Source organism: Erpetoichthys calabaricus, chromosome 11 (genome assembly GCF_900747795.2).
Source record: "Erpetoichthys calabaricus chromosome 11, fErpCal1.3, whole genome shotgun sequence".
In the NCBI taxonomy this organism is placed as follows: domain Eukaryota; kingdom Metazoa; phylum Chordata; class Cladistia; order Polypteriformes; family Polypteridae; genus Erpetoichthys; species Erpetoichthys calabaricus.
In genome coordinates, this window is record NC_041404.2 from 133,196,365 (window position 1) to 133,213,369 (window position 17,005).

Genomic DNA, 17,005 nt, shown 5'->3' on the forward strand with positions numbered 1-17,005 from the left:
ATACGGACGCTCGTCTAAAAATGCTGAAAGATTATCTTCACGTTGCTACCTTCTGTGTGCAGCTGCTTCGCATACTTAAAAGCTCAAAGGGCACGTATTGATTTTTGACTTTGTTTTTCTCTGTCTCTCTCTCTCTCTCTCTCTCTCCCTGCTCCTGACGGAGGGGGTGTGAGCTGCCGCTTTCAACAGCTTTGTACCGGCAGTGCTTCGCATACTTAAAAGCCAAACAGCCCTATTGATTTGTTTGCTTTCCTCTCCGTTTCCTTTGAAGAGGAAGATATGTTTGCATTCTTTTAATTGTGAGACAGAACTGTCATCTCTGTCTTGTCATAGAGCACAGTTTAAACTTTTGAAAAAGAGACAAATGTTTGTTTGCAGTGTTTGAATAACGTTCCTGTCTCTCCACAACCTCCTGTGTTTCTGCGCAAATCTGTGACCCAAGCATGACAATATAAAAATAACCATATAAAACATATGGTTTCTACTTCGCGGATTTTCTTATTTCGTGGGTGGCTCTGGAACGCAACCCCCGCGATGGAGGAGGGATTACTGTAAAGTATTATCAATTATTATAACATTTAACTGTGAGTGTTAAACTGACCAAATAACTATGTAAAACACTGTTTTAAGACCTATAAGCAATATCATCAAGGATAATGACCAAGGTTTGGCACTTTAGCACACATACACAAATATTCTAAGTATATTTTATCCACTTTATACTGCAGATAATGCATATTTTCTGCAGCTTTTTACTTAACATATCACATTTTTTCAAGTCTTATCAATCAAGAAGATGTATTAAACCAAACAAACCGAGGAAACAGAGGAAATACAACTGCACAACACTAAGTTAGTAGTTAGTATGAAACTGGTAACAAGCACCTTATCAAGAGACCCAGTCACAGTTAAGCTCCCATTAAACTCATTTTACAATTACAGTACAATGAACGAATCTCAATGAGCCGTATGTTTAACTTCTCACATTTTCAACTTTAAACTCCTCATTTGAATACTTGTAATTTATAGAATTAATGGTTTGAAAATGCATATAACTTTTTTCCTGTTCAGAAAAGCATAATTTTAATTAGGTTTCAATAAACAAAATACAGCTTCCTTAGTGGTCACACAAGATTTATGCATGGAATATCTAACCATTGCTTTTTTTATTTTTTTAATAATATACATTTTCCATTCTATAGTTTAATGTTTTGATTTCTAGCAATGAAATCAATACATACATGCATACATATTTTAAATGCTTTTTTAATGAGCACACTAGCTCAGGACTACTTCAAGTATTCTAAATGACAAGGCAGACCAAGTTATTCATGGAACTGGAAAAACAAAGCACAACACCTTACTTTTGCAACACCTCAACTTGTTCCTGAAGTCCTTGTCGTTCTGTTTCCTCTATTATCAGCTGCATCTCCTGGCTTTTGAGTTTGCGTTGTAGTTCTGAAATATCTGCTCTTAAAACCCCTATTGTCTTATTTCAAAATACAAAAGTAGAAAAGGAAGAGTTACAAGCTAAAAATATAAAAAAACAGATCAGATAATGTAACCCAGTTGCTAAGGCATGAATCCCAATCATTTCCTTATTGCACCTCAAAGATCATGTGAAAAGACAATTTCCCCTTGAGGGTTAACAAAGTATATCAAATCACATCAAAAATAAATCATACAAAAAAGTTTTTTTTACCTAACTGGGTTCTAACTCCAGAGAATTATAATTCCTATTTAGAACACAGATAAACAGAACAGACAGACATACATGTAACGTAATATGCTTTTGGGGTGCTTTGTGATGACAAATAGTTGATTCATTATCTAGTTCACCTGTAATTTGTTTTCCAATGCTACACTGGAATACAATTTAAGTATTGTATTACTTAAATTGGCTGTACAGAAAAAAAGCTAACTGGAAATTTAACCAGAATGAGAGTAACCAAACTCCTAAGGAACAAGGGTAAAAATAATACATTTTCTTTTAGCAGATTTAAAAACTAACCTTTATTCTAAAGCAAGTGGCTGAGTGAGCACTATTATCAATAGAACAAGTGGTATTACAATCTACATCTCACAGAAATATTCACATAACTTTCTAGGATTGTACAGCAGGCAACATTGTCCCCAATATTTGAACCTCTATACAAGATCATATGTCCTTCATCAGTCAATCAAACTCATAAACCCACTTCTGATAGGCATTCAATCCTGCAACTGTACTAAGCAAATTTTCAGGATGAGAACAATAGGAAACATCATGAAAAAATAATATATGCCTTAACAATTAAAGCAATAAATAATTTTTATTTCTGTGCTTTTAAAAAATAAACTCACTTAGAATAGTATTGATTATTGGTTCATAATACAGGATATTTCAATAGTATCATCTACTTTAAACATTCAGCTTCTATTTGGATAATCTGTGGTATATAATGTAAGTAAAAATGTGATTTGTTTACCTCTGCCCTCTAGTTTTCTTTTGACAACAGCTTACCTTCACAGAATACTTGGTTATGGAAGTCACAATTATACAGTGGCTCTCGGGTGAAGTATGATGTTAATTTTTGAGATGATGTGATGTTGATATAAGATGTGACAGAAAGCACCATAATACTTTGTTGTACAATACAAAATTATACCAATAACAGATTACCCGAGTTAATGGTACATATGAAAACAATCTTTACTTAGAGAAAAATTTTTGCATTAAACATTGGATTATTGCATAATTTAAAAAAAAAAAACAAAACAAAAACACACACACACAATAGACAAACACTGTACAGACTTTTTTCCCCTTCACAAAAAAGAAACAGATGAAACCTAATGAAAGCAGAAATTTCAAAGCACTCCTTTTATAGTAAGTACAGGTTTCTAAGTACAACTTGTTTCAATGACAATAAAACTGCAGCCATTTTAATGCTATAGCAGCAGAGTTTGAAGCCAAAGGCTTCTCTATCTACTGTCACTGAACATGGGAAAAATGTAAAGATTTCACACATATTTAGCTGGTAACAAAGCTACTTTCCCTTTGGAAACTGAAAATATTTGTTATGTAGAGTAAATTGTCAGCACAATTATGTTTTATTAGAGTTACAAGAGAAACCTCTTGAATATTAAACCAAATCAAAATTAAAGAATTACTTAGGAATTTACAACAGTAACAGTATGAATGATCGGCTATTTTATTATACATGGTATATCACAAATCATTTTCCCTCTACTTAAAAAGCAGACTGACAAACTACCGACGACTACCCTATACACACTCATACAAAAGCACACACATAGGACTGGGCAAAGACACAAATAAAAAAAAAAAATTTGTAAAGCATAACAACTTTCAAAAATAATTACGTAAAGGATTATAAATCAGATCAATAATTTGCTGGGAGCATCCCTTGCTTTTAGAACTGCATCAACTGCCTTAGGCACATGGTCACACAGCTGTATAAGAAAATTGGCAGGTAATTTGTTCGAAAAATATTTGGAGAACTTGCTACAGTTATTTAGAAATTCTGGCAGTCTTGCTTGCTTGCTTTTTTCTCAACAGGTAAAAACAGACAGCCTAGATGAGGTTGCGATCAGGGCACTGTGGGTAACATTCTGTTTTGTTAATAATAATAATAATAATTCATAATAATAATTCATTACATTTATATAGCGCTTTTCTTAAAAGCGCTATCCACACAGGGAGGAACCGGGAAGCGAACCCACAATCTTCCACAGTCTCTTACTGCAAAGCAGCAGCACTACCACTGCGCCACCTGTGAGGACACAAGATGTTACAAAACTCCTGCTTGTTCTCTTTACTGAAAATACTTCTTTTTGACCTTATGTGTTCTGAGTCACTGTTCTGCTACCGAATGAAACTGCGAATCATATGTTTGTACTTATCAGAAATGAGGATTCCTTTACTTCTGACCAAATCACCATCTCAAGGGTTTCTATATGTACAGTACTCACTAACTTTCATAAGCAGTCTAGGATAAAAATTACCTGGTCCTGGTGATTTGTTTGATTTCAGGCTATATAACCAAAGCTGTACTCCTCCCTCTACAATTTCCAAATCCCTCAGTACCTCCTTAGTAGTCTGTTACTGCTGGCAGAATATCCGCTTCTTCACATGTGAAGAACTCATGTAAATGCAAGTTTTGATCATCTGCTATTTCACCAAGTAAATTTTTTAATTCCCCTTTACTATTGCTGATACACTTTGCTATCTCTTTGACTGTTCTTTTATAACAAAATACTGAAAGAATCTCTTGGAGATATCTTTCACCTTATCAGCAATATTCCTCTCTAACTATCTTTTACATTTCTAATATCTTTCCTAATGGCCGCCCTCATGCTTTCTTACGCCCTAAGATCCACATTGCAGTTAGGGATGCACCGATACCGAAACGGGTATCTGGTATCGGCCTCGATACCACATTTTCTAAAGTACTCGTACTCGTTAAAAGTCCCCCGATACCGGGGACCGATACCACGGTCTGAGAAATGTCTATGTTTGAGCGGCGTGTAAGGGGTTAATCACAGGCGCTGAGTGCCCGCCCCCAGGCCCCGGCTGCAGCTCAGAGCGGGGAGAAGGCGAGGCGAGACATGTCAGCCGTGTGGAACTATTTCAGAGTGAATAAAGACGACAAAACAAAGGCGGACTGCAAATTGTGCTCAGCGAAATTGTCCAGAGGAGGCTCAAAAGGTAGCGCATTTAACACAAGTAATTTAATCAAGCACCTAAAATCCCAACACGACAACGAGTACAAGGAGTTTACCCACGCTTCTAAACCAACACAACCCACGCTGCAGCAAACTTTTGCAAGACGAGAGAAAATGTCCAGAGACAATCCACGTGCTGTGAAAATAACACAGGCAATTATCGAATACATTGCATTGAGTGACCAGCCACTCTCGGAGGTAGAAAATGTGGGATTCCTGCGTCTCCTCAATGTTCTGGAGCCCAGATATGATGTCCCAAGCCGCCGCTACATGACTGACACGGAGCTGCCTAAACTACACGACTCCGTGAAAAAACATATCCACAGCCTACTGCAACCCTCCTCTGCGTTTAGTTTCACCACGGATATTTGGACAAGCAGTGTTAGCCCCGTGTCGCTAATTAGCCTAACCTCCCAGTGGATAGACGAGAGTTTCAACTCGCAACGAGCCATATTACATGCGAAACAATTCCGCGGCTCGCACACCAGCCAGGCTATAGCGCATGTGTTTGAGGAAATGCTCCAGACATGGGGTATACCTAAAACATCAGTACATGTTGTGCTTCGTGACAATGCCAAAAACATGATTAAAGCCATGAATGACGCAGGGCTCCCAAGTCTGCCGTGTGTCGCGCACACGCTCCAACTGGCTGTTAACGAGGGCTTATTAGCACAAAGGAGCATAGCTGATGCTATAGCAGTGGGGCGGAAAATAGTTGGGCATTTTAAACATTCCGCCTTAGCCTACTCCCGCCTCGAGGACATTCAGGGACAGCTCAACCAGCCAATAAAGAGACTGCAGCAGGACATACAGACGCGCTGGAACAGCACGTATTACATGCTCCAGTCCCTCATTGAGCAAAAGCGAGTGCTGGGGGTGTATGTGTCCGAGCATGAACTCCCAGTCCCTGACTATCTCACCGCTCACCAATGGGCTCTTATGGAGAAGACTGTTGCCATCCTCGCCCCCTTTGAGGAACTAACTAAAAAAGTGAGCAGCTACGACGCACTAGCCTCTGATGTCATCCCAGCTGTGACTGTGCTAGTGAGACTTCTAAACAGAGAAACAGACGAGGACCACGGCGTCAAGACAATGAAAGCAACCTTACTGGCAGCTGTCAAGAAGCGCTTCAGTGACGTCGAGACCAACCCACTGTACTTCATCTCCACCATACTTGACCCAAGGTAAAGTCTGTGTGCTATAGGTATTCAATGATAAACTACAGTACTAAATGTAAGATTAATTTCCATCTGAAATATTATATTATATTTTTGTAACTAAAATACACAAATACAAATGTATGCAATATATATACAGTGGAACCTCTAGATACGAGTTTAATTCGTTCCAGCACTGAGCTTGTATAGCGAATTTCTTGTATCTAGAACAAACGTCCCCATTGAAAATAATGGAAATCCAGTTAATCCGTTCCGCATCCCAAATATATTAACATAAAAATCAATTTTCCTAACAAATAACACTGATAAATTATATATACTGTAGTCTACCTTTAATAAATAACACTGGTAAATAATATAACTGATTATTAAAAGAATCAAAACAAGTGTCCAAAGTGCAGTAGAGCATTCAATAAATCTTTAAATAAATAATCCTTAAAACAGTTGTGAAGTGGAGGTTTAAAGTTGTAATAAAAAGGTTTTCTCTGTAACAGGAGAAGGGATAAAATAAAGGAGTAAGAGGGGGTTGGTCGCTTCAGTGCAAAACCAGCTACAAAGATTGGAATGTTTGGGATGATAGCGAAAGAATGTGCAAAAACTTCTTTCTCATAAAGGGTTTCAGAATGTTTTAGGGAAAGGTTAATTAATGCAAGATGTTTTTCTGTAAGTTGTTTTGATGTCTCTAAGAAGGGTTGTTTTAGGCTTAGTAGAGATAACACATAAGTTGTCCCGTGGGAAGATGTGTGCTGAAACTGATCACTTCTGTATACACTGGTTACACGTAAGCCATTTTGGTTAAGGACACTCAATTAGTATATAAGGGAAGGTTCCGCCCTCAGTTTCTTCGGAAGCTCAACCGTGGGGAACGTGCACACCGCCCGGTATTGGACCAGGCTCACGAGTTGATCCTCTGACGAGACTGATACGCGGGCTCCCTCAGTCTACTGGTCTAGGATGATGGCTCTGGGTCTTTTGATATTACTGTAAGTATAGTATAAGTCATATATATATATTACTGTAAGTCAATAGTACAATTCCTATATCTGCATGTATATTGCTATTATATTGTATGTAACTGATATTATATTTGAACAAGTAAACACAATTGAAGTATTGGACCTTTCCTCTCTGATTCCTGCCTGCTTATTTTCTCTTAAAACCTTGGAACCATTTTCCTAAACTAAAACAAAAGTACATAAGAATAACAATCCTTTAACACGAGGTTAAAACGTCAACAGGAAGCAGTCTTCAAAAAACAGATGACAATCCCCGGTGCTTCTTCTCTGTTAGCATCTCACCTGCTTCTCCCATGCGGGCTCTGCAACAGGCGAGACACTCTTAATGCAGCTGACCTTCTCTACACCGTCCTGCTTCAGCTGTTTGGCTCGCCTGTTCAGCTACACGCGAGCCTGCACTCGCTCGCTCTCTCGCACCGACTTCCTACTGCTGCGGATTCCTGCCTCCTCCTGCAACCTCCGTTCTCTCTCCTCTCCTCTCTTTTCTTTTACTTCTTCACCCCCTTAACCGGCTCGCGCTTCTCTATATATGCGGGGAAGACATGGCAGCTGCTAGGGTTACCACTTTTAATACAAAAAAATAACGGACGCATACGTATTGATTCAAAACGGGACGCGCAATTTCATTCTCAAATACTGGACGATTCCGTATTTTAAAGGACGGGTGGCAACCCTGCCCAGCCCATCAGCCACAGGACAAATCATGGATGTGGGCAGTTTCCCACCTGTGCACTTAGGTGAGAAACGCAGACACCGCAGATCGCTCTGCGGCTCGCTACAGCTACCACGCCCCCCTTGCTAAGCCGCGAGCTATATCCACAGCCTGGCTCGTGGCTCGTTACATGAGCCAGTGCTCGTATTTAGATCTGAATTTTTCGCTCATACTTTCCTCGTATTTTGAATTTCTCGTATACAGAGGTGATCGTATCTCGAGGTTCCACTGTAATATGAAATATATTTCCCTTATTACTACCAGAAAGCCAAATGGCTGGCATTTGTGACAGTGGTTTAGGGGAAACTAAAATCAGTCCTATTTTTCCACATATTAATACATTCATGAATTTTGTTCAGGTATAAAGATCGCTTCTTCTCCAACAACACTGCTCCGGAGGCCAAGCTGCACCTGAAGCAGGAGCTGCAGATGATGTCCAGAGCTGAGGCAGAGGGGAGTCGGGCAGAAGCTGCAGAACCTCCTGCTAAACTGTTCCTCAAGGCCCAGGCCAGCACTAGCAGCAGTCTGGACACTGTATTTGAAGAAATCGCTAAGGAGCAGCCCCAGGCAGCACAGCCGCTGGCAGCAGGTGCTGCCATTGAGCTCGACACATACCTCGGAGAGGCCCCAAGCCCTCGTGATGACAGTCCTCTGAAGTACTGGGGTGTCAACAAAATCAGGTTCCCCACTTTGGCTAAAATGGCCCAGAAATACCTCTCAGCCCCATGTAGCAGTGTGGAAAGTGAAAGGCTTTTTAGCTCAGTGTCACACATTATAGATGAAAACAGAAACAGGCTGACTGCTGATAATGCAGAAAAGCTACTTTTCTTAAAAAAAAACCTGCCACTCACTTTTTCTAAATAGGCTCCATTAAGTGAGTCGTCTTAGACTTGATGTTAATACCTACCTCAGTTGCACTGATTGCCACAGTTCTATGTTAGTGGATGTTGTTAGTTTATTCAAATATTGTGCACTAAATAGCAAAGATGTTTATTAATGCCCCTTGTGTTGTCCAAAGCGGCAGAGTTTACAACAAACTGAAAAAAATACTTGAGTTGCACTGTCACTGTTTAAATTTTTTTTATAATTATTTATTCTGTAATATGTTGCATACAACATGTTTTTCATTTTAAATAAATGTTCTTAATTCCAAACTAGTCCCTTGTTTTTTTTGTTAAATTATATGACTAAAGCTGTTACCTGTAAATTTAAATCATGTTTTTATTAAGTACTCAGTATCGGCAAGTACTCGGTATCGGCGAGTACTGAAATGCAAGTACTCGTACTCGTACTCGTTTTCCAAAAAAGTGGTATCGGTGCATCCCTAATTGCAGTTATCAGTTTTATATTCATCATACAGCTGTTTTAACCATTGCAGCTTCTTTTTTTATCTACTGATTTGCCCAATGCAGTCTTTTTACATTTTCCAATTTCTGGGATGTAGCTGTCCTGCATTATATGTAAAATGTTTTTAAACTTGTTCCACTGTTCCTTAACGGTCTCCACACTTAAAAGCGTATCCCAGTTTATTCCATTTAGGCTTCTCCATATCGGTTTAAAGTTAAGTTTTTGCATCTGTGCTCTACCAAATCACTGAGAAATACACTGTATTATGGTCAGTTGACCTTAGCTGTTCAATCACCTCTACAACTCCAATTCTAGTCTGCTTATTACAAAAAATACTAAATCTAGACAGGCTTCCCCTCACACTGATGCATTAACATACTGCGTTATAACACAGTCACTGATTAGGTCTATAAACTCCTGCTCTTGTACTCCACTATTGGCAAAGTTAGCCGTTAATATTCAGGTAGTTAAAGTCCCCCATAACTGTAACATCCCCATGTAAACTTGCCTTTTTAATATTACTAAATAGATGCACATTTAAAATACTGTCTGCATTGCGAAGTCTATAACACACTCTTAAAATAAAGCCTCTTTCCTCAATGTTTTCCAAACTAACCCAGATGTCCTCACTAAGATGAAGCTCCTTTTAAGTTCTTTCTATCCTTCCTAAGAAATGTTTATCTATCTGTTATACTCATCCCCATTAAGCCAGATTTTAACACTAGAATTACCAGAGCCTACGAAAAAACTCGTAAATCCGTCCCACCTTAAATCGCGTCTTAAATCCGTTTGCACCTCTCCGCCAGAATCCTTTGTCATCTAAATGTGCTGATAAAGCTACTAGCAGCCAGCTATTCCATCCCCCCACCGACTTAGAATGAACTTCTCTCCTAGCTCAAGCCTTGCCTTGATTTGATTACCTGGGATTGAAGTGGAGTTTTACAGTGGAAATAATTCTAGCATTATTTGGAATACACGCATTTCATGTGTGTTCCATTTCTATAGTTGGCTGTGCAAACACATTTTTAAAACAGAAACGTTTTTCATATTCTAATAGTAAATGACAAAATGTAGGCATAAACTATATAACGTATGAAGCCTGAAGTCCATATATCAAAGAAACACTTTCACAAAAGGTACAAATAAAAGAACACGTGCGCCTTCATGCAAAAAAAAAAAAAAAAAAAAAAAGCCGCGTTAGCATGCCACATTGACTTTCTTACTACAACCGCCGTGGTGGCGTAATGGTATCAGCCCCTGACTGGGAATCAGAGGGTGGCGAGTTCGATTCCGCACGGCTCCACTTCGAAAAATTAACTGCTCTTATTCTTACAATTTTAGAATAACAATATAAATTTGATTTCAGTCTGTAACAGGCGGTGTAACTTATGATACTGGTAAAGGTTAGCTTTTTTTTTTTTTTTTTTTTTTTAATTCACTTTTCATTCTCGCAGTCACATTCAGAATCAATCCATACAACCCCATCTGACACAGCTGGTTTCACATAAATAAAAGTGCACTTTTATTCAAGACTATAACCGAAGAATAAAGAAAGCAAGTTACAGTTGGTGGTTGATACAACAGCTTGCATGGTGCAATGTTAAGAACTGCTGATTTCCGATCCGTGCTATATAAAATCATCACATTCAAATATTAACAGTTCCCACACACCCAAGGTCCGCCATTCCTACATTTACAACATGTGTACTTGTTGCAGTGTACACACCTCTCTGTGCTATGGTTCCTATTACAGTGAATGAGCACCTGACACTGTACTTTCTTCCCTGGGGGAAGCTGAGGTCTTAGAACGGAAGTTTGTTGACGCTGTATCATCTTTTCTTTTTCCATCACCTTTTCCTGTAAGAAGCGACGACGAAGTTCCTCTGCAAGGTGAGCCATGAACACTCTTCTTTTCTCAGCGGACCCCGTGCATGCCTTATACAGTACGTGTGCGTTCATCGCTGCTAGGTCAAGGATGTTGTACAACACAGCAACCGGCCACCTGCGTGTTCCTGTGCGCACTGAACAAGCACGCGCCGTCTGGTCCATGATGTCAACACCACGCTGGGGAAAAAAGAAAGACAAATATATGTGACATTTTGAAGAAATCATTTTATCACCAGAAGAGCACCAGAATACTTCGTCACACTAATATTTTTTTCATTAGCATACCTTCATGTGGTTGTAGTCTGTGACCGTGTTTGTTTTTTTTTTTTTTTTTATCTTGCCCAATCTCCACATCATGGTGCATTGTGCTGAGAATGCAGACAGACTTCATCTTTTTGGGCACATACACTGTCAGCATGGCACTGGGAGATCTAAACACCAGCGTGGAGAATTGTTCGTGTACTGAACTGACTTTAGCTGCAGGTGGAAGTTCCCGTCGCACTTTATTCATGGTGCCAAGCAGAGCTGTATTGCGGTGCAGCAGTCTATTAGCCAGCGAAAGTGACGTGAAGAAGTTGTCTGTTGTTACGGTTCTGCCTTTGTCCAGAAATGGCTCCATAAGCTTTATGACCACAGACTCGGAAAGTCTTTCTCCCGTGGGACGACTGGGATCTTTTCCTAAATAAGGAGTGGCATTGCACATGTACTTTGTCTCCAAATCTGCCGCAATCCAAAAAGGCAGAACCGTAACAACAGACAACTTCTTCACGTCACTTTCGCTGGCTAATAGACTGCTGCACCGCAATACAGCTCTGCTTGGCACCATGAATAAAGTGCGACGGGAACTTCCACCTGCAGCTAAAGTCAGTTCAGTACACGAACAATTCTCCACGCTGGTGTTTAGATCTCCCAGTGCCATGCTGACAGTGTATGTGCCCAAAAAGATGAAGTCTGTCTGCATTCTCAGCACAATGCACCATGATGTGGAGATTGGGCAAGATAAAAAAAAAAAAAAACAAACACGGTCACAGACTACAACCACATGAAGGTATGCTAATGAAAAAAATATTAGTGTGACGAAGTATTCTGGTGCTCTTCTGGTGATAAAATGATTTCTTCAAAATGTCACATATATTTGTCTTTCTTTTTTCCCCAGCGTGGCGTTGACATCATGGACCAGACGGCGCGTGCTTGTTCAGTGCGCACAGGAACACGCAGGTGGCCGGTTGCTGTGTTGTACAACATCCTTGACCTAGCAGCGATGAACGCACACGTACTGTATAAGGCATGCACGGGGTCCGCTGAGAAAAGAAGAGTGTTCATGGCTCACCTTGCAGAGGAACTTCGTCGTCGCTTCTTACAGGAAAAGGCGATGGAAAAAGAAAAGATGATACAGCGTCAACAAACTTCCGTTCTAAGACCTCAGCTTCCCCCAGGGAAGAAAGTACAGTGTCAGGTGCTCATTCACTGTAATAGGAACCATAGCACAGAGAGGTGTGTACACTGCAACAAGTACACATGTTGTAAATGTAGGAATGGCGGACCTTGGGTGTGTGGGAACTGTTAATATTTGAATGTGATGATTTTATATAGCACGGATCGGAAATCAGCAGTTCTTAACATTGCACCACGCAAGCTGTTGTATCAACCACCAACTGTAACTTGCTTTCTTTATTCTTCGGTTATAGTCTTGAATAAAAGTGCACTTTTATTTATGTGAAACCAGCTGTGTCAGATGGGGTTGTATGGATTGATTCTGAATGTGACTGCGAGAATGAAAAGTGAATTAAAAAAAAAAAAAAAAAAAGCTAACCTTTACCAGTATCATAAGTTACACCGCCTGTTACAGACTGAAATCAATTTTATATTGTTATTCTAAAATTGTAAGAATAAGAGCAGTTAATTTTTCGAAGTGGAGCCGTGCGGAATCGAACTCGCCACCCTCTGATTCCCAGTCAGGGGCTGATACCATTACGCCACCACGGCGGTTGTAGTAAGAAAGTCAATGTGGCATGCTAACGCGGCTTTTTTTTTTTTTTTTTTTTGCATGAAGGCGCACGTGTTCTTTTATTTGTACCTTTTGTGAAAGTGTTTCTTTGATATATGGACTTCAGGCTTCATACGTTATATAGTTTATGCCTACATTTTGTCATTTACTATTAGAATATGAAAAACGTTTCTGTTTTAAAAATGTGTTTGCACAGCCAACTATAGAAATGGAACACACATGAAATGCGTGTATTCCAAATAACGCTAGAATTATTTCCACTGTAAAACTCCACTTCAATCCCAGGTAATCAAATCAAGGCAAGGCTTGAGCTAGGAGAGAAGTTCATTCTAAGTCGGTGGGGGGATGGAATAGCTGGCTGCTAGTAGCTTTATCAGCACATTTAGATGACAAAGGATTCTGGCGGAGAGGTGCAAACGGATTTAAGACGCGATTTAAGGTGGGACGGATTTACGAGTTTTTTCGTAGGCTCTGGTAATTCTAGTGTTAATTAACTCTTACACAGCAGTAGCACAATAAACTCCACAGACCCTGCACTTCTTCCAATTCAACTTGTTAGGATGACATAAGCGTCACAATCTCCAATGAGCAAATGTTACTTTCTCTACCAAAACACAAAAATTTTTTCTTTGTGACATCTAACTTTTTAGAAAATGAATGTTTTGGAAATACGAGATATTTTCTTTCTATTGATTAATGCAGATGTTACTGTAGTGAAATTCAGCTATTAGAGATTTACGTCCTAGATCACAATTGCGCAAATATCAGTTAGGAAGAAAAACAAAAAATAAATTGCATAATGAATTAATTATTTTGGGTGCCAAGTTTCAAACCCTCTGTGTCCTTCCTTTCTGACAGATTTATCATTTAATGAAGACTTTCATTGACCTGCTGAAAACAAGAGTAAACTGGTGGCGCTTATAAGCCACAATTCAATCACTCTTAAAAATTAATAGGATTTGAAAAGCAAATCTGAATTCAGTAGAGTGTTTTAGGTATACCTCATTGGCTTCTGCAAGCTTAGATTCTTTTTCTTGAATTGTTTTGCCCTGCTCCCCAAGCGTCTTTCTGAAAGACTGATTAAGCTCCATTTGCTCCTTTAGCTTCTGATCCATTTCATTTTCTCTCTCCTCAAGCTTCTTAATACGAGAGATCAGCTCACGGTTCCGATCTGCTTCACGCTGTGAAGAAAGAAATCATCATTAGCTTAAAAAAATTTATGACAGACTACTTTCAAAACCAGAAAGATTAATTAGTTTGTTCATTAAACATAGTATCAGTCTGAGCCAATATATTAAAGAGGGAAAAAAAATGCATCAACTATAGTGTAAAAGAACTACTATTAATATCAGGGAAGTAAAAACACAGACATTTTGACTACATGTTTAAATTCCAATTTTAAGGCCATAATTACATTAAAAACAGACTTGAATTGTCTAAAAATATATATTTTTTTTTTTAATTGTTTTGCAAAAAAGAACTACAGTGCATCCGGAAAGTATTCACAGCTCATCACTTTTTCCACATTTTGTTATGTTACAGCCTTATTCCAAAAAGAATTAAATTCATTTTTTTCCTCAGAATTCTACACACAACAATCCATAATGACAACGTGAAAAAAGTTTACTTGAGGTTTTTGCAAATTTATTAAAAATAAAAAAATTGACAGCACATGTACATAAGTATTCACAGCCTTTGCTGTGAAGCTCGAAATAGAGCTCAGGTGCATCCCGTTTCCCCTGATCATCCTTGAGATGTTTCTGCAGCTTAATTGGAGTCCACCTGTGGAAAATTCAGTTGACTAGACATGATTTGGAAAGGCACACACCTGTCTATATAAGGTCCCACAGTTGACAGTTCATGTCAGAGCACAAACCAAGCATGAAGTCAAAGGAATTGTCTGTAGACCTCCAAGACAGGATTGTCTCAAAGCACAAATCTGGGGAAGGTTACAGAAACATTTCTGCTGCTTTGATCCCAATTAGCACAGTGGCCTCCATCATCCGTAAGTGAAAGAAGTTCGAAACCACCAGGACTCTTCCTAGAGCTGGCCGGCCATCTAAACTGAGCGATCGGGGGAGAAGGGCCTTAGTCAGGGAGGTGACCAAGAACCCGATGGTCACTCTGTCAGAGCTCCAGAGGTCCTCTGTGGAGAGAGGAGAACCTTCCAGAAGGACAACCATCTCTGCAGCAATCCACCAATCAGGCCTGTATGGTAGAGTGGCCAGACGGAAGCCACTCCTTAGTAAAAGGCACATGGCAGCCCACCTGGAGTTTGGCAAAAGGCACCTGAAGGACTCTCAGACCATGAGAAAGAAAATTCTCTGGTCTGATGAGACAAAGATTGAACTCTTTGGTGTGAATGCCAGGCGTCACGTTTGGAAGAAACCAGGCACCATCCCTACAGTGAATCATGGTGGTGGCAGCATCATGCTGTGGGGATGTTTTTCAGCGGCAGGAACTGGGAGACTAGTCAGGATAAAGGGAAAGATGACTGCAGCAATGTACAGAGACATCCTGGATGAAAACCTGCTCCAGAGTGCTCTTGACCTCAGACTGTGGTGACGATTCATATTTCAGCAGGACAACGACCCTAAGCACACAGCCAAGATATCAAAGGAGTGGCTTCAGGACAACTCTGTGAATGTCCTTGAGTGGCCCAACCAGAGCCCAGACTTGAATCCGATTGAACATCTCTGGAGAGATCTTAACTCTTTTTAGGGCTAATTTTTTTTGTTTCTTTTCTCCCAGGGCTGAATATTTTTCCAAAAACTAACTTTTTTTAAAAAAAGAACACAAAGCAATTGAAATCAACAAAAAATATTTACTTTCGACAAATGTTACTGTCTTGCATGTTGTATGAGCCTGCATACTCTATGATTTCACATACATATCACATACATTTTACACAGCAAAGTCCTGCAAAGCCTGATCTCGCTCAAAACAGCCAATTTCAGTCATTACCACATTGCACTGCTTACAATATGTGTTGCTTTGGTGCCTACTTTTCAATTGTCTGTTGCTGCACTTTCTCACATACATTGTTAGTGTGTACTGTAGAGAGACAAGTCACCCATTTGCCATCGTGCCGTGCCATGCCACTGCCACCAAGTTTTCTGAATAAAACTTTGCAGTATCACGTACCTATCATCATGCTGCATAACCTGTCCAAAGCCACCAGGGGACAAAGCACGTTTGGACCAATGCTCTCTGAAGTTATATCACCAGTTTTGTCCCATCTCTATTTGTAATGCCACAGCGCGCTTCATCTCGTCTTTTGTTGTGGGTTTCCACTTTGAAAAACGAGAATGCGATGCAAGTGCAGCCCGTGATTCAAAAAATTTCTCTGCCTACCTGTTTGTCTCGTCTGACAGTAGCCGAAAAGCAGCTTCAGGAGAGAGCAGCCTGAAGTAGTTCAGCAGCTGGTGATCTGTCGTGTCCAACAGCAAGCCATGCCGTCTTGTGAAGTCCGGTAGCCCACAGATCAATGTCTGTGTATTCCTCCCACGTGAACCTTGCCGTAGATGCATCGGCTGTGCGAATGAGTTCAGCTGACAGCGCATCAGCTGGCGCGGCATCGGCTGGTGTCCGATCAGCTGATGCCGGCTTCTCACTCTCTTGTTCGATCTCCTGATCACTGTCAATAAAATCCGATTCTGAAAAATCAGAGTCCGACTCCGCGATAATGCGCAAAACATTGTCTGCCGAGTGTTTTCTTTTCTGTACTCGCTTCGCTCCCTTGTGACATGTCGATGCCATCTTGCCATTGTTTACATTTCGCAACTCACGCACACGCAAGGATTAGTTGTCGAGTCAACGAGTCTAGCATTCCTCCAAGCACAGAGGGAATGCCTGTGACGTGACACTGAGTTTTGTCGCTATTAACAGCTGATTGTCACCCTCTATCCCTGGATGTCGACTTTTGTCGACATTCGCCCTCAACCCCTCCTCGACATCCGCCCTAAAAGAGCTGTGCACCGACGCTTCCCATCCAACCTGATGGAGCTTGAGAGGTGCTGCAAAGAAGAATGGGCGAAACTGGCCAAGGATAGGTGTGTCAAGCTTGTGGCATCATATTCAAAAAGACTTGAGGCTGTAATTGCTGCCAAAGGTGCATCAACAAAGTATT

General features: G+C 40.1%; 2 protein-coding genes across 2 annotated transcripts in view; one reads left to right on the plus strand and one right to left on the minus strand.

Annotated features, from left to right (window-relative positions):
• The window catches only part of mad1l1 (mitotic arrest deficient 1 like 1), a 936,602-nt gene that overhangs the window by 903,394 nt on the left and 16,203 nt on the right, over positions 1–17,005 (minus strand). Inside the window, exons 4-5 of the mRNA XM_051933631.1 lie at positions 13,878–14,057; positions 1,365–1,489 (exon numbers count right to left, since the gene is read on the minus strand). Coding sequence (XP_051789591.1) covers positions 1,365–1,489; positions 13,878–14,057 — 305 coding nt within the window. The remainder of the gene's footprint in view (positions 1–1,364; positions 1,490–13,877; positions 14,058–17,005) is intronic.
• Positions 5,206–8,730, plus strand: LOC127529602 (zinc finger BED domain-containing protein 4-like). Its single transcript, XM_051933635.1, has 2 exons — positions 5,206–5,912; positions 7,994–8,730. Exons 1-2 carry the CDS (start codon positions 5,245–5,247, stop codon positions 8,496–8,498), a joined length of 1,173 nt encoding a protein of 390 aa, XP_051789595.1. The 5' UTR covers positions 5,206–5,244; the 3' UTR covers positions 8,499–8,730.

Bases quoted from the DNA above. Each gene is read 5' to 3' on its own strand.
- LOC127529602 (XM_051933635.1), top strand. From the start codon at position 5,245: ATGCTCCAGACATGGGGTATACCTAAAACATCAGTACATGTTGTGCTT. The intron at 5,913-7,993 runs GTAAAGTCTGTG...AATTTTGTTCAG, and splicing joins TCCACCATACTTGACCCAAG to GTATAAAGATCGCTTCTTCT.